At 40.3% G+C, this 23888-nt stretch overlaps 1 protein-coding gene across 1 annotated transcript in view; it reads left to right on the top strand.

Annotated features, from left to right (window-relative positions):
• Positions 1-10402: 10402 nt before the first annotated feature.
• PRKAR2B (protein kinase cAMP-dependent type II regulatory subunit beta) overlaps positions 10403-23888 on the top strand; it is a 73841-nt gene continuing 60355 nt past the window's right edge. The window contains exon 1 of the mRNA XM_053978247.1: positions 10403-10804. Within this exon, the coding sequence (XP_053834222.1) occupies positions 10480-10804 (325 nt within the window). The 5' untranslated portion in view covers positions 10403-10479. The remainder of the gene's footprint in view (positions 10805-23888) is intronic.

Genomic DNA, 23888 nt, shown 5'->3' with positions numbered 1-23888 from the left:
TTACCTTTCAGAGTGATAGTTCTGGGGCAGTTACACTTCCCTTTCTTTCCTATGGAAAGGGCAGATCTGCTGTTTTGAAGTTCTGCTAGTGTTTCTGCCCTAGTGGCCTGTTTTAGGAATATTTAGAATGTTTACAGTGAGGCTACCAGAGAAATGTGGATTTTAAACACACATGCTGATGAGAACTCAGGAAAATGAGAAGATATGATTTTGAGAAGCATGCAGATCCATATTGATCTGTAAGCTGTCCTGTCTGCACAGACCCATATGAGCCCAGGGATCTTAGGATTCTTTATCCAATTGCTCATGACAATCTATACAAATTGTGAGAAAAAAAGACTTGTCTTATTCTGAGAGTCCAAAACTCAGAAATATCTGACAGCCCAGACATGCTACCAGGGACAAGCTTATAGCCCTTGCATTATTGATTATACTGACTTCTTTTTCCTTTTGTTTTTGCTTTGGGAAGAAGGATGCATTCTGCAGTTTATGCATAATGTAGATTTATCTTGTTATCAATTGACTTGGTAGATGATCTTTGTAAATAATTACTTTGAAGGCTGACTGGAAGGGCAGCAGTGTCCCTTTCCTTGATGGGAGTCCTTGACCTTTCAGGGAAAGATGCTTTTGTCACAATGAAGTCTGTGGAACCATCTAGACAGGAAGCTTCTTTTGAGACTGCCAGTTTGAGAGGCTCTCCTTCCATGCAACTTCATGGAAATTTGGCTCCTCACAGGCGCCCAATTTCAAAATATTTGTCTCTCCTTCATGAGTTACAGGGCTCTGGAAGGCTGTGAGGTTGTCAGAAGGCTACTTTTCGCCTGTTGCCATTGCCAATTAAAAGGCCTAGGCAATGGAGACATCGGAGGAGACTTGTTAAAGAAATTGTGTAACATTTGTAACCTTGCAGCCTTTCTCCCTGACTCATGGCCACAGCAATGGACCGCGGTTTCACGATGTAGCCATGAGCTCAGACCCCCGGAGAACCTTCTCACCTTCCTGTGTCTCAGTAGTCCATGTGCCTTGCCAGCTGCTACCAAACCCATCTGCTTCTTGTCCAAGTTCTAGTAGGAGAACGTTGTGCCACCATCTAGATGGCAGGAGGATGGTGGAGAAATTCACAGGGCAAGGAAAGCACCCTGACCCCGGATCCTTGCTATATGTTCACAAGGGGTTACCAACCCTCTCTGTGAGGAGTCAGGCCAAACCTCCAGGAAAAAAACTCACATTTGAGCTACCAGGTATAAATTGAGGCAGATATAGCAGAAGTAGGAAGGACTACTGACCTCAGTGTGTGGCCTCAAGACAACATTTCTTCCTTTCCCTATTTGTTTGAAGTCTATATCTCACAGAGCACTGTGAGAGTAGGGCATTTATGCAGATGTTATGGTGCAGGGTCTGTGATGTTGTACTGAAGATGAGTCAGGGTTGGGGCACACATTAAAGTTTCCTTTAAACAGCACTGCAAGGAAGTTTTGGAGAGGTCTTCTTCTGTGGTGCCCTATTTATATGCAGAAGTGTCTTTAGCAACATTTCTTCCTTTCCCTATTTGTTTGAAGTCTATATCTCACAGAGCACTGTGAGAGTAGGGCATTTATGCAGATGTTATGGTGCAGGGTCTGTGATGTTGTACTGAAGATGAGTCAGGGTTGGGGCACACATTAAAGTTTCCTTTAAACAGCACTGCAAGGAAGTTTTGGAGAGGTCTTCTTCTGTGGTGCCCTATTTATATGCAGAAGTGTCTTTAGCACTTTATAAAGGACTGTTGTAGAGCTGCAGTTGTGTCTGAACATGAGTCCTTGACTAGGTCTTATGGCAATGATCTAACGGGATGGTTTGTGGGGATGTAAAGACATTGTCAAGCTGATTTTAACACAAAAATGAGTAAATGAGAGAAAAAACTCTATCAAGTGAAAGTGACCTTAGGACAGAAAATTATGCTGACCTGGAAAGCACCATGCAAATTTTAGTGGACATATTGACTAAGGACCATGTCCTTAAGGAGGTAAGTTGTCCTTTTGGGGCACATTCCATAGCCAAATCTATTCTCTTGTACATCATCAGCTTGAACCTCTCTGTTGCTCCTTAGGCACTGGTTGTGTTGTAAATCAGTCTGAAGTTGGGTGCATTTTGGCTAGTCCCAGCTCCTAGATGGTCCCTGAGGGTTAACATGCTGTGGATTTGGGCAGCCTCCAAATTGTCCTGCCAGGTAGGCCCAAAGAGAGGGATTTCAGCAGGCCATCACCATCTCCCCAGCAACCACTGGGCTCTGATACATGCAGCAGAATCTGAACAAAGCAAGAATTCTGCCCCCAGTTCCCTGCATGCAGTCCTCAGGTGGAGTGAACATGAATAATGGAAGACCCTGAAATAGGAAGGAGAACCAACTGTTATGGCCAGTGTGGGAGGCTTCTGCTAGTTTATGTGGCTGCTCTTCCAGCTGCACATATGCAACAACTGTCCTCACCAAATGGGTTCAGTATGAGCAAGGAGTACTTACATGACAAAACATGAAAAAGTGCTGTTGCAAAAGCACTTGAATCCAAAAAAAGCATACTTTGAAATAAATAAGGGGCATTGGGAAATTACATTCTGGCAACTGCACAGTGTGTGCATTTCCCATAGAACTGAATAAAAATAGATTGTGTAGAAAACAATGATAAAAAACTCATGGGAATGCATGTCTGGCACAGTTTATATTCCATTCCTGGGGCTAATGTTGGAATATTGAAAATGTGGTGCAATTTTATTTTAAAAATGTAAATATTTCTGTTTTTTATAAAAGTATAAAAAATAATCACACACTTTCTTTGATGATCCATAAGTCTACACTAAATAGCCAGTCTTAATTCACTGCAAGTCAACTGTGTTAAGATACTTGCACTGCAGTCATAGACAGAGTAATATAATGGGATCTTTAGATTCTGCCATAAGAGAAACAGTAATGTCATATAGAGACAAATGCACGTGTGTTTATTTATACATGCACACAGATACAATTATAGAGAGATAAAAACACAGTCTTTTCCAGAATCTGTAAAGGTCATTATATTTTGATTATTTTTTAATCAAATGCACATCCACAAGTTTGTATAGCCAAATTATCCTGAGACAAACTGGAGGCTTGACACTCCAGTGCACAGCTCTGACAAATTCACATTTGTCCTTTAAGATCTGCTAGTTTGAATTAAGGTTGTTCTCTCAAATGCAGCTGTTCCAACTACAGGCACATGTCTTTCCTTATAGACTAGGCTGTAAGACACCTGAACCCATCTTGGCTGATGGCTTTGGGACACTAAAGCATCTGTCATACAATCCAGCAGTACCCACCCAAGCCCAGCTGTGTGTAGGTGTGCAGAGACACCCACACTGAGAAACATGTTAGGGTCAGAGTGCGGTTTTACTCACTAATGCTATTTTCAGTTTTCAGCAGGACAAAAGTCTGCAGGAACATTACCTCTACATTAGAGCTGAAATCAAAGAAAATATTTCAGCTGGTGCCCTCTTTAACTAATACTTGCACAGAAGCTTTATTCTTCTTGCCAAAAATAACTAATAATTTCCTCAAGAATATAATGAGTAACAATTAAATCTACCAGAGAAAAACAAAAACAAGACAAAACAACAAAACAGACAAACCGGAACAACCCCACACAATAAAATCTAAACCCACAAAACCAAAAAATAAGCCAAACCAAAAGCTCAACAGTTCATGTTCACTGGAAAAGTTGCCTCTTCCTTAGAAGATATCACTTCCAGACTCCACAGGTCTGACTCCCTTCTTCTGGAAATTAGGTCCCAAGAAACTGAAGCAAATTCTCTTAATGACTATTTTTAGGAACACTGACAGTTAATGAGAAACTCAAGGCATGGAATTATAGCGTTGTTTTCCATCAGCTCTTTCTACTCATTTTCTCCCAGTTTTTGCCACAAAGTAGATGATCTGAAGACTTCAGATCTAAGCTCAGGACTAATAGCAGAAGATTTGCAGGGAGAAAGTACATTTTTCAAAAATTATCAGATTCCCCAGCTCCCTCAAGGAAACTGAAGCAAAACTATCCATTCACTATCATTTTTTTTTTTCATTTAAATAAAACCCAAGCATCCACGGCAGTGACTGTAAGTTTTCAAAAACACATATGTATTATGATTTTTTCACTAGTGCTTCATATTTCAGACGATCTAAGAATTTCTGCATCTTTGGGTGTTTGTGTGCTCCTCTAGTGACATGAAAGAGTTTGATTTTCCAAGATGTTGAGCCATCTCTGATAAGCAAGACTGATGTTATTCTTTCCCATAAATGTGCTACTAGACTATACAGACTCATATCCTTCATCTCTTAGATCATATAAGCCTCTTCTACTGAGCATGGTAACAAGTGCGTAGATAAACATTGAGAATTCTCCCAGTCTTTTCACCTCAAGACATTTCCTTCAGCTTATGGATAATTCCTATGTCTCTTTTCTGCACATCTCCATTTCTCCATATTCTTTTGAATATATGAACACTATATCTGTACTTTTTTTTACTGGTCTCAGGAGTGCTTTATAGACGGAAGGTCTCCCACTCCTATTTTTGATCTCCCTCTTGAAACAAGCAAAAATCTCATTTGTCTACAGAATTACACCAGAAATTGGAGTAAAGCTGTTTTTCCATTCTGATCACCAAACTCTTTTAGGAGCACTGCCTTCCAAGATAGAGTCCTTCCATTCTGTAGAAACCTCTTTCTTCTAAAATCAAAGACATAATAAGGAGCTTGTAGAGTACGATTTTCTTTGAATTGACAAGTCATCCAGACCATTCCATGCTTCCCTGAGCTCAGAGATATCACTGTTCAACTGGGTTTTTGTCATCTGGAAGTTATATCAGCAACATTTATACTTGCTACCATGTGATTGCAGGAGGTGTTGAACAGAAGAAGCCTACTGTCAATTCTTGGGGAACTTCTCCATCTGATGGTGATCTTCTGTTGTTAGCTATTTGGAGAGATGTCTCTGTTAGCCATTTAACAGGTTGTCTTGACAGTGTATAGTGCCATTTTTATAAAAAGTGTAGGGCATCAAACGAAATAAGATCCTCAAAATAGATGAAGTCTACTACATCTACACTTTCATTTTATTTCAATGCTCTTAAAATGAGAAGGTTTACTTTTAATGACAAATTCAGTACTCGCTATATTGACTTTAGAAACTCTAGTCACATTTTTCTGAAATTACAGGTGATTATGAGAGCTTAAATTGAGGCACATAAAAAGGAGCACTTTTCTAAGAGACAGTATCCTGTAGTTTCTGAATATCAAGGACAACAAACAACAGATTTCAATGGAAATCAACAGCTGTTCATTTACTGAATAGTAACACTTGTAAACAGAACTTGTAATAAGTCACAAAGCTCATACTCCCTGGAAAACACAGTTTGGGGTTAAAAAGGACTAGGGTGAGTGAAAAAGCAAGGGACTTGAGGTTAGATAGAATATGTGATACTCTGCATTTCTTTTGAACATATTATCTCAGTAGATGAGGTGGATGGAACACTTGGATTCAGGACCAACATAAGCCAACTAGAATTTGAATTGCTGATAATCTGATACTCCTCCTCTTGAGCCATGACTTCTGCTCTCTTCTCCCTGAGAGCATGATGATTCACCTCAGCACTAATCAGGCATACAATTTCACTGACTACTTAGCACTACAAGTGCGTAAAAGGTGATACAAGGGAGAGGAAATGAACACTTGTTCCTGGGTTAGCAGGTGCCATTTTGTATGAGGAAACTCCTCAAACTGTGTATCTGGTGAAACTGATTGTGAATTGGTACTGAAAGTGGCAGGGGCTGTTTCATTTACACTGCTTTGCTGCTATTCTGTTTCTTCAGGTGGATTCCTTCCACCCATGTTTCGAACTTGGCCTTTCTGTTTACTCAGGGAAAACCCTCATTGGCATAAATAACAATTTTACTTAAGTATGTAAATGGCTACTTGGTTCTTGCCATTCTAGATTTACAGTAGGCAGTGGAGGAGTTAAGGGGTTTGAATCCACAGAACAATAAACACAGGCAGAGTAAAAGTATGAGATGGAGGAGATTCAATTGAAGGAAGAGTCATGGGGACTATGTTAGAACTTGATTCACACATTACAGGCATTAGTTTCTTATATTGTTTATAGAACTGAATATTTTTCTGAAAAATAGATTTGGGCTTGGTAATGGATTTTGTAATACAATAATGGTGACATATCATTTGAATGAGAACAGAAAAGTGAAACTATGGATCTACACAACTGCAAGTTTTGTTATTGCTGGAAAATTCATTGCTGAATGATTGCTATTAAAAACAGTTAAAATATTCTGTGAGCAAGATTTGCCTACTAAGCTAGAAGGACCTGAAAAGGAGAGAAAAAAAAAAGTCAATACATGTAATATTTTAAAGGTATTTTGGAAGATCAGAAATTGGTACACGATTATTCTTATGAACTGTGGTTGTTCTAAACTCACAAACCAGCTATTGCTCAGTCAAGAGCCAGGAGTAGAAAACATTATCGTATAGCTGATGAGATTTTGAAGCATAAAGCATGTTGGGATTTGAAGATGCATTCTGAGCAGCAGCTTTTTCGGTGTGCAGTATGCAAAGTGCATCTTCACTTAAAATTTCAAAAGCCTGGACAAAAGATTTGAGATATCACAAATCAATGATCTTCTAAACACAGGAAATTTAGGGAGTAACATCTCCCAAACACAAATGTGAGTCTTTTCCTACTATCCTGCATTAGGCAGAGGGCCTGGCTTTGCCATGTGTTTCTCCAGTACAATATGAACTCTTTCCATGGAGAACCACTGTGTAAATTACTAGGTTGCCAAATTGAGACAGACTGTTACAGATGATGAGATCAGGATCTCTTCTTTCTGGGCTAGCTCTGCAGCCGGTCCAAGGACACGGTAATAATAGTCCCTCTTGCCTGACACGAGGTAACAAAGGGCAGGATTTAAAAGCTGGTACTCCATTGGTGTGCTTGCTAAAGTTGCTTTCCTCAGGGGAGAAAGGGCTTTACCCTGGCTTACACCCCCGATGTTAAGTGCACACTTCTGCCCCTCTGTACACCACCTACAGCATTGCAGACTTAGCCGGGGTTCATCGGGAGATGGTTGTTCTGAGCAGGTCTTGGGAAGGACTGGAGAAAAATATTCTTATCAGGCAAAACATCGATAACTGGCAGAAAAAAACAGGCTTGTAGTTGGATGTTGGATGGACTTTGTTAGGTCAAGTTTACTACATTTACTAAATTTGCATTGACCCTGGTAAAGACAAAGCCTGAAAGTCTGACACTCATCTGTTCTGCACTCTGTTCATTGTCCCCCATGTGATCAGAAAATATCTCATTCTCTGAGCTCTGACAAGTGGTATTCCCAACCACTGTCTGAAGCATCTGTCTGGAATTGTCCTGTGGGAGACAACTGCTATTTCTCACCTGTTAGCTCTAATCACCTAGTTTTTCACTGCTGCAAACCAGGTGAAGGGACAAGGACGACATGCAAAGCAGGTTAGCAGTATGTTATGAAAAGGGCATCTATCGGCTAGGAAGAAAGGACATAACAAGGTCTTTATGTTATTTCCTTGGGAACTGTGAGGCGAATATTCTGCCTATCCTTTTTCAGTACAGAAGGATTTCTGTAGGTTGTAAATTCTCTTTCTTTTTAAGAAGATATTTACAGCTGAACTAGATGGCACACAAAAATTAGTAGTAACTAATGAAACTCATTGGAGAGGTGTGAACCAATACTCTCACTATCTAACTGTTCACTCTGCTAGACATAACACATATTTTTGACAGCTGTCCTCCTTATGAGGATTTAAAAGCAATTTAAATATCAATATAAGGTCTTTGGAACAGAAAGCATCTAAAGAAACTAGATGACACCAACTTGAACTACAAAGTTTGCTGCCATCCTTTGAGATACACAAACCTCAAGGTAAGTTTCACCAGACACAAGTGTTTTGGGCTGTTTTGAAACCTTTTTTAGGAAGAAGCATTTTTTTAGAGTTCTGCCACTTAGGAATCTCTTATTCAAATTATCTGAGTTTTGCATAAAAACATCAAAGGCTGGCTCTTGAGGATGTCTTCAGAGGAGTGATCTCATTTTAAATCTGGGAGGATGAGAGTCTCTGACAAACTAGGGGAGTCCTTGATTAGATGGCAAAAGAGAGTATGCTGCTGGTAAATTCCTAGAAAAAAAGACTGCCTTGTCTGGGTATGAGAAAACCTCAGAGATGACAACTCTTCTAATCCTGGAAGACTCCATTAAATGGAATATTGTATGCTCACAGGACACCTAGTGCCTGGAAGGCACTAATTACTAACACTTCTCTTCCTGGGAGCTTCCTCAAAGCTTAGGTATGTCTCAGCTTGGTGACAAACAGATCAGTCCTATGAGTGGTGTGAGAAAGTTTTTAAGCTCCCAAACTTGTGAATGAGCCAATCTGGCATTTCTAGGTAAGCCACCCTCCAGAGCGACTAAGCTATGCACCTGTCCATGATGTACAGGTCTCAGCTCTCCTGCTGCACCTGATTCTCAGCCATTTTAATGTATGTGGCTGCATGCTGCAGCAGCAGTGCTTCCAGCAGGCAGCTGTGGCCAGGGCATGCCAGCTCTGCATCATGGCATGGAGTGGGGGTGTGCTGGCAGCCCCCTGGACACTGCAGCAGTTCTTAGAGCCTGACGACAGAGCAATCTTCTGCAGTCCAGAGAGAACCCGTGGTCTGCCCCCAGATGACTTAGCTTGACTTTGAAGAGGTTCCTCAAGCAGGACAGTGCTAAACAACAGTGAATTTAACTTCAAAAAAGTACTTTATAACGGTCTGCAGCGTAAAAAGAAGCCACAAGATGTTGCCCGAAGGTATTCCACAGCTCAGCTAGCAGAGGTGTCTCCTGCCTGTTACAGGGCAGCGGTATCACCCACGCAGGCATGGTTTACTCACTTCGCTAATTTACCTGGTCTGCAACACTAAAGATCCAATTTGTGAACCAAGCTCCATTTGAAAATACATACACAACCAGAACTGGGTTCAATTTGGAAATGAATTCAACTTAAAACTGGCTTTGATATCCCTATCTGTGTGAAAAGTGTCACAGAGATTGCTGTATTTTGCTGTCACCTTATTTTTTCGAGGTCAGGTCTTTCAGTATCTTGCTACTGCAAACTCACACTTGACTGCTTATCTTACCCTAAGCCCTTATGAAGCTCGTTGCAAGGCCATTTGAGGAATGCTGAATGTTTAATGAAATCAATTATCAAACAGCCATGTTGTCGCAGGCTTAGAGGTTTTAGCAGTTAATTTGCTTGATGCATAAAAAGAAGACTCCAGCAGATCTTTCTGGAACCCCAAAACGTTGGCCAATGTTCAGAGGTGCTAACAAACCGGGGCGGGTGCTGCAGTTTTCATCCATTCCACGGACCTCACTTTCAAGAAGGAATTTAGTGAAGCATTGAAAAACATGGCACCCGTAATTGCTACTTACTCTACTTAAAACATTTAAGCTTCCTGGTGATGACAAGCAGCACCCACTTAACACTGTGCTAAGTAGTCTCTGCATGGCTTGGAAGAGCGTCTATGCTGAGCGTTGGCACTCAGCAGTGTTTAAATTGGACTTCTTCCCCCATTTTTAAACAATTGCTTCTTTCTCCAGCTAAATTTTTCGTGGACCTTAAACAACCAGCTGACAAACAGGATGTTCTTGCTTGCACCACATCACCCCTCCCATCCTAAATAATATAGATGAATGTAAATCGACAGCACATCTATGCGTATGAATGATGTGGAGAAGAGCTTTAAGGTGGTGCATGGCCGTGAAATAACACAGCAGTAACCAGCTATGAAGTGCTACAGGCACTGCGGTCCTTCCCTGAGCGGGGACGTGTCCGCTCATCGGGAATCCCCGCTGGTCGCGGGGCGGATGCCTGGACACCCCCGCAGGGAGAAAGCACTCAAGGTTCGGGTCCCCGGCAGCCCGGGGGTGGCGGGGGCAGCGGTGCCCGGCGTGGCCGAGCCCCGGCAGGGCAGCCCGTGCGAGGGGCAGAGATGCCCTGCCCTGCCCGCTGTCCCCTCCGCGCCGCGCCGCCGGCTCCGCGCTGAGGCGGGCGGGGCGCGGCGGCCGCAGTCCCCGGCGGGAGGTTGTCATGGTTTCCCGGGTCACATGTGCGCGAGGTTCCCCCGGCGCGGGGGGAGGAGGCGCCGCCGCCGAGGCAGCCAGAGCCGCTGCCCCCCGCGGGCCCGCCCCCCGCCCGCTCCCACCTGCGCCGCCGCCCGCCCCTTCCCGCTGCCCACGGGCGATCTGCCGGGCGCGCCTCGTCCCCCGGGCCGCCGACCCCCGGCCCTGGGCTCTTCCCCCCCCTTCTTCTCCTCCTCCTCCTCCTCCTCCTTCTCCTCTCCCCTTCCCCTCACCCTCCCCCTTCCTGGCCGGGCTGCGCCCCCCCGGCCGGCCCCGGCATGAGCATCTCCATCCCGGCGGGGCTGACGGAGCTGCTGCAGGGCTTCACGGTAGAGGTGCTGCGGAGCCAGCCCGGGGACCTGCTGGAGTTTGCCCTCCAGTACTTCGGGCGCCTCAAGGAGGAGGCGACGGCCAAGGCGGCGGCGGAGAAGGAGCCGAGCGGCCGCAAAGCGGGCACCGGCCATGACAGGGGCACTCAGCCTTCGCGCCGGGGCCCCCCCGACGCCCGCGGGGTCAACTTCGCCGAGGAGCCCATGCAGACCGACTCCGAGAGCGGCGAGGACGAGCAGCCGCCGCCGCCGCCGCCGCCGCAGCAGTTCCCGGGTAAGGCTCCCCCGCCTCGCCGGGCCCGGGGGTGGGGGCGCGGGGGGGGCTCCCACGGCCGCCCGGGCTCAGGTGCGCGGCCGGCGGGGATGGGGGTCCCGGCCCGGGCCGCCCGCGGGGCGCGGAGCCCCGGGGGTCGCGGGGGCGGCGGGACCGCGCCGGCCTCGGTGCGCGGACACGGGCAGCGGCGGCACCGCGGGCAGAGACCGCCTGCGCTGACGCCAAAGAGCGGAGCCCGCGGGAGGTTTCCCGTATCCCGCGGCAAACTTTAACCTCCCGGGCTTTCCCCTGGTGTTCGCGGTGCTGGTGTTTGGCATACAGGTATCACCAGCTGCATCGCTTGTAGCGTATGAGCCTGTAATAGTCTAGCGAAGATCTATCTATAGGTTTCCTTTCTATAGGAGCAGATCTGCATTCCGTAATTAGTGCAAGGGCATGTCTACCTTAGAAAACACCTCTCATGGACATGTTACTGTATTCACACACTTGATTAAGCGTTTTGCGTAGATGTACTTATATGTGTTTTAGAAAGTAGAGCACAATTTAAAACATAATTTCTTCCTGAAAGCCAGAGTGAAATATTCTGCATTTAGAAGGGCCTGTGGAACAAGTGTTGCTGTGACAGCAAAGAACATTTGCAGTATCTTTGTGTTTGAAAGTAACACCGATCTACACGCAGCTAATGGCACCTTATCTTTGTGTGGCTGACAGGTTTTATTTAGAAACTGTGTCAATCCTTCTGCTGGTGTGGGTTATGGGACGGGCAGGAGCTGCCTCTGAAGGATGCACAGTGCTTTGTCTTTGTGTCATGAGCAGGCTGACTGAAGGGTCAGTCAATAAGGTTAGATGGAGAAGAGGAAAGCATCCAAGCATCTTTATCTTATTTTTTTGAGGATAGCTTGAAGTGTATCTCATCAGATCATCAAAGCAGTCGTCCCTCCCAGTCGTGCTGGAGGTAGATTCACTTAGCAGAGTAAGGAAGGCAGTTGTTTGCTAGTTGAATTTCCGTGCAGGTTTTGAAATGATGTGTTATGTGTATTTCATCAGGAAATGCAGATAAACAAGTAGGTGTTTAAGAAGTGGTTAAGTTTTCAAAATGCTTTGTGTTACCCCATAAGACAGTCGCCATTCTTTTCATCTGTTCTTTGCAGCTATACCCACATGTATTTAATGAGAAATTGAATCTGTCAATCAGGTTCTGCAGATTTATCTGGCAATTTAAAACTGTAATGCTGATTATGTGAGATCAGTAGAAATTTGACAATTTGCTGTCTTTGTAAACTGAAATGGTCAAAATGTGGAAGAAAAAAATTATTATCTTATTTCCCGCATACTAGATGTGGTCTTTCAAACATTAATTATTCGAACACCAAGCAATCTCATTGGTAAATGGAAAACTGGAATGTTGTATGGAGGGAAGTGCAGAAAAGTAGTTTTATTTATTAATATGTATGTGTAACATACGTGTAACTTTACAGGGTGCTCTAAGAAGCTTTCTAAGCTTTTTGAATGAATACCAGTAATCAAGATTCTTTTGACAGTCTTTTTGTTGTGATTGTGAAGAGAAAAAGCTATTATTGTCAATATTCTCATTAAGGGACATGCTAGAATCTCTTAGTTTGACGAATTGATTTACTTGTTTGACAAAAACCCTTTAAAATACCACATTTTTAAGCCTAATATATTTTGAATGTTTAATTGTATTATGGTTTGTAAATTCTGTCTGTTCAAATAATTATTTATTAAAAGAAACAAAAAATGAAAATATTTGCGAAGCCACGTGAAGGTTAATAAGAAGTAACTCATGGTAAATGATTACTAATAGTGTGCTTGTCTATGTGTACATTGTGCAGGAGTGTGTATTTTAAATTCAAATTTTATGTCTGCCCTGAATATATTCTTCTAAGGTAACATGACAATGCATCCACTCAGCCTCTTGTTAATAACTAGAGGCATAAAGGCTTGTACTCAAATATTTTTTTAATGGGTTTAGATACCAGTTTAAAAGCATGTTTCTTCTATACTTTTGCTTTCTGTTTCTAGAAGTAGCAATTCTCAAGAACTGAAGTTTGGGGGAAAGTTTTAAATTTTTTTACCTTTATGAATTATTAGACTTCTTCTGTATAGCAAATTTGTCCTGTTTGCATCCTCAGGAGAGGACAATAAATTTGAAAAGTTGATAAGCAAATATAAAATGAAAACCTCTGTGAAGGAGGTCAGACCTGGTGGTGGTATCTTTCCTCTGCTAAAGCCGTACATTTGAAATATCAAACTGACAGTATTCCTTAATTAATTCAATCAGAACATTGTTGAGCTTTCACTGTAAATGCTCCAAACCTATTTTTTTCCCTGCCAAATGTTTCTAAATACCTACAAGCACTGCAGTTGAACTCTTTGTCAATATTAGTTTTGTCCTTGAAATGTATTTTGGAAGGTACATGAGCATTATCCTATTTCAGAAATGATGAGCTGAGGCATAAGCTGTGTTAAAAAGAAAAAAAACCCTGTACTCAGGATTAAGAGTTATATGTGAACCTTGAATTAAACTCTATTCAGGTCTCTGCTGTGTCCATTACCTCAGCTGCAGAAATCACATAAAGGTAAAAGCAGTTACCTTGTCTGGAAGGAGAACTTTGTTGTATTGGTGTTATAGGTTTGAATTGGCACCTGGAGTTAAGGTGACCTCAGAAATGACATTCTTTATGTTCAGAGCATTTAGATTATCCTCTTTGGAACACATGGTTTAATTTGGGAATGTTTTTCAGGTTTTCTAGTTGATTCATTTGTTTGGTTTTTTTTTTAAATATTTAATTGTTCTACATGGGTTTATTGGCATTAATCAGTTACAACCACTAATTCCTACTCAAACAAATAGCAGACACTAAATTGAATAGGAAATATACATAAAAATGAACTCTGTTTTAGAAAATTTGTCTAACTTTTAGCAGGTCTGAAGGGCATATTAAGATTTATTATATTGTGTCTGCAAAATTTGAAAATGCTCAGTAAATTATTTGTTCTTTTTACAGTGACTATACTTTTCTTCTGACTTTACCACTTACGTGTTGATTTGCAAGTTATGTTGATGGGCAATAACCTATGTAATTTGTAACTGTTGTTTTAAAATATTTGCCATAGATAAAAATTTGTATTTCATCTAGCCTTAATATGAATTAGTAGAAGAGTTTTTTGAGGTAACATTGCTGTTCTTTAAAGTCAGAAATTATAGTGCTGTATGTATCATTTGGCACAACATAGCCTCTGTTTATTTTTCTTTTGTTTTGTTTTACTTCAGTTTGTTTTGGTATCTTTTTCAGATAGTGGTGTATTTTAACAGGAAAATACTACAGCTGTCCCTCTCCTCCCCTGTGTGCTTCTGTTGGTGTGTTGGTTGCTTTGGGTTCCTTCTTTAAAAACTTGAGCGAGAAAATGCATGTCTATCTCAGCTTAACCCACTGATTGTGCCTAAATAATATGAAATCACTGTTTAGGTAAAACATACATATTCTACCTTATGATACTAATTTTAAAGGCATGTCTTTATTTTAATTCATTTATTCAGTCTGAAGTGCTTACAGATGTACTGTTCATAGAAATTTTGAATTAATAGGTAAATTGTAGAAGCAAGAAAAAAACTGCATGCAACTACATTTGTGTCATGTGTACATAATGGGTAGATTAGAGCAGTGGAAGGGGTCAGTAAGGACAAGGGAGCAATATAAAAATACATACAAGTTGTAGTGGATATCCTTAAATCAGGGGCAGTATAGAAAAGCGTGATTTTCTTATAAATGTGTATATTCAAACTAAAATCTGTGGTATGATGGATAGTGGCTGAAATCACTACCATCTGATATGTACTTAGCCAAACTTAGAAATGAAGTTTTAGTGATTTCTACGGTCACTCTTTTGAAATACAGAACAAAAGAAAGCATTATTTTTATGGTTATAAGGACAAACCCATTTGGACCCAGGCTGGGGTGGATGCAATTTAGAATAGAGACAAGTTTCCAGCCACAGACCAGTTCCTTGGGAGCATGGCATTGTTGGAGTACTCCTTGCAAGGCTTTGGGCCATATCTCCTTGCAATTTTCTAGACTATGCCTGCTGTCATTTGGAGAGTAACTTAAGTGTAAATTAAGTGTTCAGGGTGGGTGTTTGGGAAGAAGATGGATTCTGTAAGGGAAAAGAATTCCAGCTGCAAGAATTTGGTGCCTTGCTGGTCCAGTGGGCCTTGGTCAGGGGTTGGTTACTGGCTGCTATTCTCTATTAGTGTACACCGTCACAGAACCATAAAGCTTTCTATCCTTGCTGTAAATCTTAAAAAAAAAAAAAAAAAAAAATCAGATTTTTGAAATAATAGTTTCCAGTAGTTTTGACAGGAGCAAATGAAAATATTTTCTTTCTGCTAACAGTTATTTTAGAGAGTAAACCCAAGCAAGTTGGCAGTTGTTTGTAGATGGTTTGGGTTTCTTTTTTTAATCTGACACACGTGTTTTATTCAAGTTGGGAGATTTGTCATCAAAAAAACTTAGTTTGACAAAATTACAAGCAACTAGAAATGTGAAGTTGTAATATGTACCTTTTAGTAGCCTTTGTTGGTAGGATTATGATTCCCTTTCAGACATGTATCTACTTGTGGCTGTAGATGAAAGGAATACTTTTGATACAGCCATTTAAAAAAAAATAAGTATGTTTATATTAATAATTTAGTTGAAATTATAGCAGTCTCCACTCAAAAGTACTTATACATCCCTGCTCAAAATTAAGCATGCATGAGTGGAAGTATCTCTACTAGCTAATACTTTGTTGAAGTTTGTTAAAGTATTGAAGAGAAGCAGGAGAATATTCCAAAGACCTATGGACAAAAAGATAGTAGAACTATACCAAAAATATTTGAATTTGTCTTCAGCTTCTTTTTCGCTAAAACAACAATGTGGAGATAATTTTGGCTGACTGTTCAGCTTGGAAAAAGAGAACAGCATTAATTCAGGATGTATAGGAAGACATAAAATTTTGCTGGCATGGGTTTGTAGTGATTGCATTATGAATTATAACCTATAAGCAATGTCAGTACTAACATTTGCACAGCAATGCTCAATTTCTTGCTTGTATCATGTCTGTTTCAAAGGAAAACTTGATTCCTCAGGAACTCTCTAGGAATATTGTTTCACTTGTTGACTTCATTTCAGTTTCCCAAAGAAACCTTGTATTTTTTGTTCCCTGTGTTTATTCCTGTTTATGTGTTTAAGTGAATGTAAAAAACCAGTTTATTTCCCTGCTTGGTGAAGAGAATAAAGATTAATCTCTGGACATTAAGAGAGTGTGTGTTTTTAGAAAGTACTCCTACAGCATAATGACCTAGTGCTTGTAACCTGCACAGAGGTGTTTCTTGCATCTGTCAGGAAGTTAAGCTTGGTTTAATACCTGTAAATCTCATATCCCACGTCTGTTATGTAAAAGTATTGCATTATGTTCTCTGGTTCTGTCCAGTTCCCTCAGTCTGCATGAAATGTACCTAAACAGTCAAATCTCTTCAGACTTACTGGCCTTAGCTGCTCCTGTAAATCTGGAACATATGGTTTGGAAATCACACATTCAGGTCACAAGGTACAGATTAGTTGAGGTATAGGCTGCTGCTGCACTTCTGGTTTTCAAATATCAAAGATGACCTCTAGATTGGGAAATTTCATTTGTTGGGACAGTAATGAAACAAGGTGGAAGGCAGGATATGGAGGAAGAAAAAGAGTCAGTGTGTGGTAAGGAAAATATAAAGGTAAAAACAAGAGGAAGGGGGAGATAGATAAAAGAATAGACAGCACATGTGAGAAAGCACATGAAATTCTTTGCCCTTATTTTTCTACCCAGCTATAGCCCTGCTGTCCCAAATTTATGTCCTGAATTTTCTACTGAAATTCTGTTTGGCTTATAAATATATTTCAGAAGAGCACAAATGTGAGCATAACTAAAATCAGTGGTCAATGTGAATTTGGTCATCTGATGCTGAGAGATCTATTAAATGTTTTGACATGGTCATCTCTCATATTATCATGACTGGAGCCTTGCAACACTTGCATTTTAATGAAAATTTCAACTCAGGTTTTTTAAGGAGGATCCAGTTTGGTTTCAACCATTTTCTGTTTTAAAAAATAATGGTAGTGGTCGTTATGAAGATCAACAGGCACATGGGTACAGCTGCCATCTTCATGGCTAAGAGAGCCAAGATGTTGCTGATGAAGAAATGAAATGTTGAACAGTACATGACAGACAGGGTGAAATGTCCCTACTTGTAATGCTTAATACAAGTCACAGTGGTTATTTCATCAACTATTATTTTAATGGAAATGCCTTAAAGTCACGCTGTAGTGTAACTATTACCAACCTAGGTTTGAATTCCTATTATGAGCTTCAAGTGAATGTAATTATACAGAAGTTCTATGCTTTAAAAAGGTTAGCAATTTTTAAAAAGTGAATGAAGGAGGGAGAAGAGTTTGAGAAAGAGACATTAAAAATGGCCCAGTGTTCTCTGCTTCTGAAATAGGTCTTGACATACATAAATTGGAAGAAGAGGTGATTTTACCAGGATGATACATTTATCATCAGTCTGTTTGATATTGTTGCTTGTTTTATGGATGTGGGTGCATAAAAGATGAACTCTGTGTATACATTAATTACTACATGTTAGATAAACCTGTCAAAAGAAATAAGCTTGTCTATAAGTAGATATTGCCATAAACATCCATCAATTAGGGTATTGTTTGAAGGTATTCTTATGAGAATTCTAAAGGAAAAATACATTTTTTTCCCCTTTTCTTTGGGACATTGGATGATGATACTGGTAAGTCTAGATAGCTTTATATTGGGGTTTTATACTGAAACCCCTTATCCGTTCATGGAACCCTTTTAGGCTAACCCTTCCACATGCTGGGTAGGAATGATCACCCATTTGTTGCATGGAACAGGATGTTTTGATCATGACAAGTAATTACAAACTTGGGGTTTATTTAATCTTTTTCTTTATGGAATACATTTTTTTGGTCTGTAGATCAGTTTGCACTCATAGTACTAAACAAGAATTTGTTGAAGAGGGTGAATTTTGGCTTTGAGTGTGCTTTGTTTCATCTTCATTTTTTACATTTCTAATTGACTGGCGTTATTACACTTTTCCTTGTAGAAAAGCATCATGTTTGTTAATTTGGTTTTTCATTAAAAAATGTGAGGAGCTCTGTTTCAATTTTTTGTGCACTTAGTGATAAAAATAGCAGAAGTACTCACAGAGAATTTCTATTTGCAGTTTCTAGGCAGTGTAATACACGAATCCAGATTTATATCAATGCAGCAAGTAACCCAGAAGACACACAGTTTTGGGGTTACATCAAAAAGATGATGGTAATCAAATGTCCAGTGCCTCATTCAGCATTTCCAGTGATACCATGTCATACAAAAATGTGGAAGGTCTGAAATGAAGGGGGATGGAGATGAGCAAGGGTGCCTGAAGTGCATAGGAGGAAAATGCAGATTGTAGGTACAAGGTATCTTCAGAATGAACTGTACAACAGCCATATGGCAGTTTGCCATCCTTTCCATAAACAGCATCCTTTTAGCATTGCTGCTCAGAAAAGTAATTTGTGGACCACAGATAAAATACGGAAATTATAGAGAATAGAACAATAAAAAAAGATCCAAATTTTAATTTAATCTGCCTTGCCTTATTGTGCTATAACACTCTGCATAATGGAAGGTAGAGTTGTAAAAAGCATGCTGTAACAACAGAAAGTGTTTTTCACTTATGTGTTTGACTCTTAAATTGCTTAATGAGATTAAGAAAAAAATCATCAGGTCAAGAACTTGAAGCTGAGGGCTTGAGCAGGTAAAGGCTGATAATGAGAATAGCTGTCTTACACATACAGTTTCAGTTATGTGACTGCAGTGGTTTCTGTAAAGCTGGGCTAAAAGGGACAATTAGTAAATATTATGAAGACTTCCTGAATGGGTGGTCTAGAAAATTGCTGTATAAAATAGATTTTGAAAGGAGAAGTAACATGATCTTTCCTGCTCAGTTGTTCCAGATACCATCCTACTTGTATAAAGATTTTTATAACAGCATCAATTCCTTCTGAATCCCTGTGATGTAGATGTCAAACATGTTTTTATAAATAGTGGTAATGTTTTCATATTATACCTTTTTAGCAGAAATGTCCATTGTAAAGCATACCAGATAGGAAGAAAAGAAATCCTTGCCCAACACTGGAAAGAAAACATTCCTTGCAAAGCCTCAGTGTAGACTATAAATAAAAGATGTACTGAATTCTTGGTTGGGATGAATACTAGCTGGAACCAAGCATAAGCATTCAGACTTGCCTGCCCAAGCACACAGGCTGAAATTCTTGGTGTGATTTCCCATTTCTGATTCTGAAAACCAAAATTCAATGCCATGGGTTGTAAGAGATTTCTAACTTTTGCAGGACATGGGTTAACTTGAACTCAAGCTGTCCATGACAGCTTTGCTGTGGCCTTTTTTGGATGACCTCACGTATGAATATATATGGTCACTCTGCTGATCTGGTTTGTTTGTCATTATTTTTACCCCTGAATTTGTTTCCCATTATTTTTACCACTGCGATTGTTCCCTTTTAGATCCTCTCTCTGAAGCTGTCACACTTTTTGTTGATGCTGAAGAACTCCATCTTTGGGCCAGTAATTGCCTTTGCTAAAAAATGCAGACTAGTACCACAAGTCTTTGAAACAAGTGTTGATCAAGAATTTTTGCTATTTAATATCTTGGAAATTAATGTCTAAAATCTAATAAATATGTTTAAGTATTCCTACTGTTTTAACAATGGTTAATATGAGAAAAAGTCTGTCTAATAGAGGGCTGGAATTGTCTTGAGATTTCTTATTCTCTTCCAAAACAATGTTTGTGATACTCATCACACTTGTAGTCAGAAACAATTACAATATGTGCTATAGACATCTATCAGAATTTTATTAAGACTTCAAACAAAATATTTTCTACCATTGTAATAAACCTATTTTTTCATCATGAATGAGTTTTGAAAGTTGTATATTCTTAATAATTGATGATACTAAACAGAGGGAGAAGTTTATTTTTTTGTCCCCAGTTATGCCTAATTTTTACTGAAATTGAGAAGTTAGGATCCGGTAGCTTTATCGATCTGTTTCTTCATGAGTCTCTTTAGTACTAGACCCAGTCATCATTTTAGCTTTAGTTCTATTTTTGGAGTTTTTATTTTTCAGTTCTGAACGCATAGTGCTTTTTCCTTCCAGCCATTTTGTTCAATAACTTTGAGTAACATTCAGGCATCTTTCTCTAAAACCCATCTTTTAGCTAATAATTTCTCTCTCTCTACTGGTTTTTAATAGGTAGTCTAAACATGAGAAACTTTGATCTAGCCTTCACCACTACAATATTTAAGCATCTGTGAGGTAATTTAAATACAAAGTTAATACCCTGCCTTCCTTCCTGTTGCTTCAGCCTACAGGAAATATTGTTTAATGCGTAATGCACATATGAAAAATTGGTTTGAAAGAAGATAGATGGCTATTTATTCTATTACTAAGATATTACTAACTTAAATTCGTGTTAAAAAAATTATCTGCAGTATTTTTCTGCATGTCTCTCTTGCTAATCTGTCAGTTTTCCCCTTCTATTGAAATGTAGCTGCTGCTGGCAGTTGAGGTGGGAGTAGATGTAGATTAATTTCCATTATCAACCTTGCAAAAAGAAGTAATTTGTTCTTCTGGTTTTGCCTTCTTAGTATCAGGAATAAAATGGAGTCATTGATTTAAGTGCACCCTAATTTGCCGTCTATCTGGAATATATTGTCATATGAACGTGGCTCATCTGTAATTACTTCAGTTTATGGCCTCAAAAAATGCAAAAAGAAGAGGAACAATGCCATACTTTCTTCAAGTACATCCTTCAAATTATTTCATTAAGCACAGATGCAGGGTTTGGGAGGTATAGGGAGACTTGGAAGTCTTGGGAAAATCTAATGAAAGACCAGTTTGAGCTTATAAGAGAAAGATATACTTTCCATGCAAATATGTCCTCTTCTCTGACTCTGTTTTTGGGAATTTGAGGAGTTTCTCAACAAGAACTTCTGTAAATGCTGCTAAAAAGACCTGAGTTTCTTGCTACTGCAAAAATTGGATGTCACTGATCCATTTCCACCAAAGAGAGGTTTCCTGGGAAGGTTATGTGGAGCACAAAAGTACAGCACTCTGTTGCAACCTGCTTCTTCCATCTCAATCTTTTTTTGGCTGAAGGATCTTTCTCATGCACTGGAATAAAAAAACAAAAACCAAAAAACCAACAAACAATTAAACGAAACAAATGGTAATAGGAGATAGTAGGAGACAGAAAAATCTCATCATTTGTTGCTGTTGCTGTTAAGAGATATCAAGTGTTTTGTTTTCCTTCTGTTGCCTTTTTTTTTTTTTTTTTTTTTTTTTTTTAATTTGTGAAATTAAGAAGGTTGCTTGGTCTACTCTTTATCCAGAAGCTCAATCAGGGGCTAAGATCCATTTCCCTTGTTTTGAGATAAAGTATTATTTGCAGTTCTGTTTGAGAGTAATGGGAGATAAATCACAGAAATGTGTGTGATCACCCTTCTCAGTCGAAAGGAGGCAGATTAATATTTACAATTGTAGCATGACTCTCAGTGTCTTCACAGATGTAACACCAGACAATATAAGACCATCTGGGACTGAACTGATGTCAGGTGCACGTACAGACCTTTCAGAAGAGGAGACAAGTACTCCTGATCCAGATCATTGTAGTCATCTTGGTGTCAGCTTGTACCTCATTGGGTGCTTACTGAAATATGCTTGTTCACATTAGAAAAATGTTTTTAGGTCTAACTATTCTGTGAGAATTCTGCCACCCTAGCATCTGGATCCTTGACAGAATCAAAACTAAACATACAAATGGGCTTCAGAAAGACATCCTTAAATCCTACAAGTTAAGGAGAGTATTAGTGCTTCTCCCTAATAAAGCAGGCCATTTATTGCCTCTTCTAGCTTGGAGGTGACAGACCCAAAGTCCCTTTTCTGGGAGCTGGCCCGTGGTCCCAGCCCTCAGAAGGAATCTGGCCCAGCAGGCACTGCTAGAGGCCCCACTGGCATGGCACAAGCAGGGCATCGTTCCACTGCCATGGGGTAATTTAACCATTAAGCAAAACTATTTTTGTTCTTATGAGCCCAGAGTTTCCTGTGCTTGCTAAGATGTGTTTAGCTTCTGAGAAAGCAGTTGTTATTTGTGGTTGTGGTCAGTATGTTGCCATCAGTATGTTTCACCTTTGACATATATTGCAACGTCCTTTTCAGTGAGTCTCTTTCTTTTATTTTTTTTAAAGTTTTGATGTTTAATTTGCTGAAGTTACTATACAGGTGCTTGTGAAGAGCTGATAACACTGACTACACAGCTCTGAACATACAAACTGGCACAAGCCTTCTTTGTTTCTTTAAATCATAGCATGAATTTATTCCAGCACTGGTTGGTCGGTCTGGTGTCCTGGGGTGACTTTATGATGCTTGTATCCCCAGTTGTCTCTGTTTATGCTGGATATTAAGTTCTGCACCTGTAAGGTTGGTCCTGAGAGGGAGGCAGGGGAAAAAGAAGTGCACAGTTTGTTTTCAGGAACTGCACTCACTCCTCCACATTCCCGCTCCTGGACTGTGCTGTCTGCAGCACGGACAGACAGCGGGACAGAGCTCTCCTTTGCTGTTAGTTAGGTTTTAGCTAGCTGAGGCTGAGAAGTTCCCTGGACAGTGGCTTTTCTTTTTCTTGGAGCTGTTCAAACCTGCTCTGGACTGAACACCCAGAAGAGCTCCGGGAGCTCACGCCTGTGGCCCACCCAGGCCTGGGCCGTGGCATTTCCAGCTCAGGAGGGGATGATAAGAGACTGAGTGAGCCAAGCTACAGCCCACGGAAAGGACTTTCTGAGTTTGCCATCTCTTCAGAACAGCGAGAGCTTTTATTGTTTAATATTATTCAATTTTTATGCTTGTGAATGCTTTGCTTGTTAAATAAAGAGGGTTTTTTTTCCACTTTTCTCCAAGGAAATATTTTCCTGAACCAGTAGGGCGAAGGGTTTGACATTGCTTTCCAGAGGGACCCCGTTTGGAGTTTCCTCCCAGATTTGCCCTAAACCAGGACATACGTGTTCAGTTCAGCTGGGGTAAAAACAATCCAGCTTGATGGCCTGAAGGAGGCAGTGGCTATATGGCACGGAGTGTGTATTGTACCCTTGCAAAGCTGAGTGTGATTCAGGAAGCAGTGGATTCCTAAAGGTGTGCTACAGTGTTCAGGTGGAGGAAGCACCTGAGTGTGTGGTTCAGAGCTATCTGGTACCGATATTGGGAAAGTCTAATGTGATCAGCTGGCAGGCCAAGACTGAATTTATGTGACCTGTCCTTCATGGTAGGTACTAGTTTGGTATGAGATTCTATTTTTCACATACTATTAGAAACTTCTTTCCTTTGAGGCTTTTCTCATTGTTAAATTCAGTTGAAAATCGTAGAGCAAGTTCAGTTTTTTTCTTTTGTTAAGGAGTTCGTGTTTCACTTGCAAAATGAAATTGCCTATGCTTGTTTCCAGTGTTTGAATGGCTTCTGCTGAAACCAATTAAAAATTGACAGGCGAGGTTCTGTGGAACAGCACTCTTTCTTTCTAAGTATCAAGAATAGAAATGTAATTGCTGTGACACTTGGAGGAGTTACCTGACTGTGACTGATGCTCAGAAAGTAACAGGAGCCTGGTTATTGCTGAAAATACTTAGATGTATTGCTTAGATGGTTTTGTTTTGTTTTCATTTGGAAAATGTACAAAGGTCAGAGTAGAAACACATGTGCTGCTTTAAAAATGTAAAGACTGAGCCAATAAGATGTACACATTTATTCCGGAAACTCTACTTTATATTTACTTCTGGCTAGGAACTGACATTGTTTAACTTGTGCTCTGCATTCCAGGACAAAACAGTTTACAGAGCTGTAGAACTACTTTTTTTTCCAGATGAAGGGATGAATTTAGCTTTCCTTTTAGTGGGTGCCTTTAATGCAG

This window comes from Vidua macroura, chromosome 5 (genome assembly GCF_024509145.1).
Source record: "Vidua macroura isolate BioBank_ID:100142 chromosome 5, ASM2450914v1, whole genome shotgun sequence".
NCBI lineage: Eukaryota > Metazoa > Chordata > Aves > Passeriformes > Viduidae > Vidua > Vidua macroura.
The sequence above is the reverse complement of the archived record's forward strand: the minus strand, read 5'-3'. Positions and strand labels throughout refer to the sequence as shown.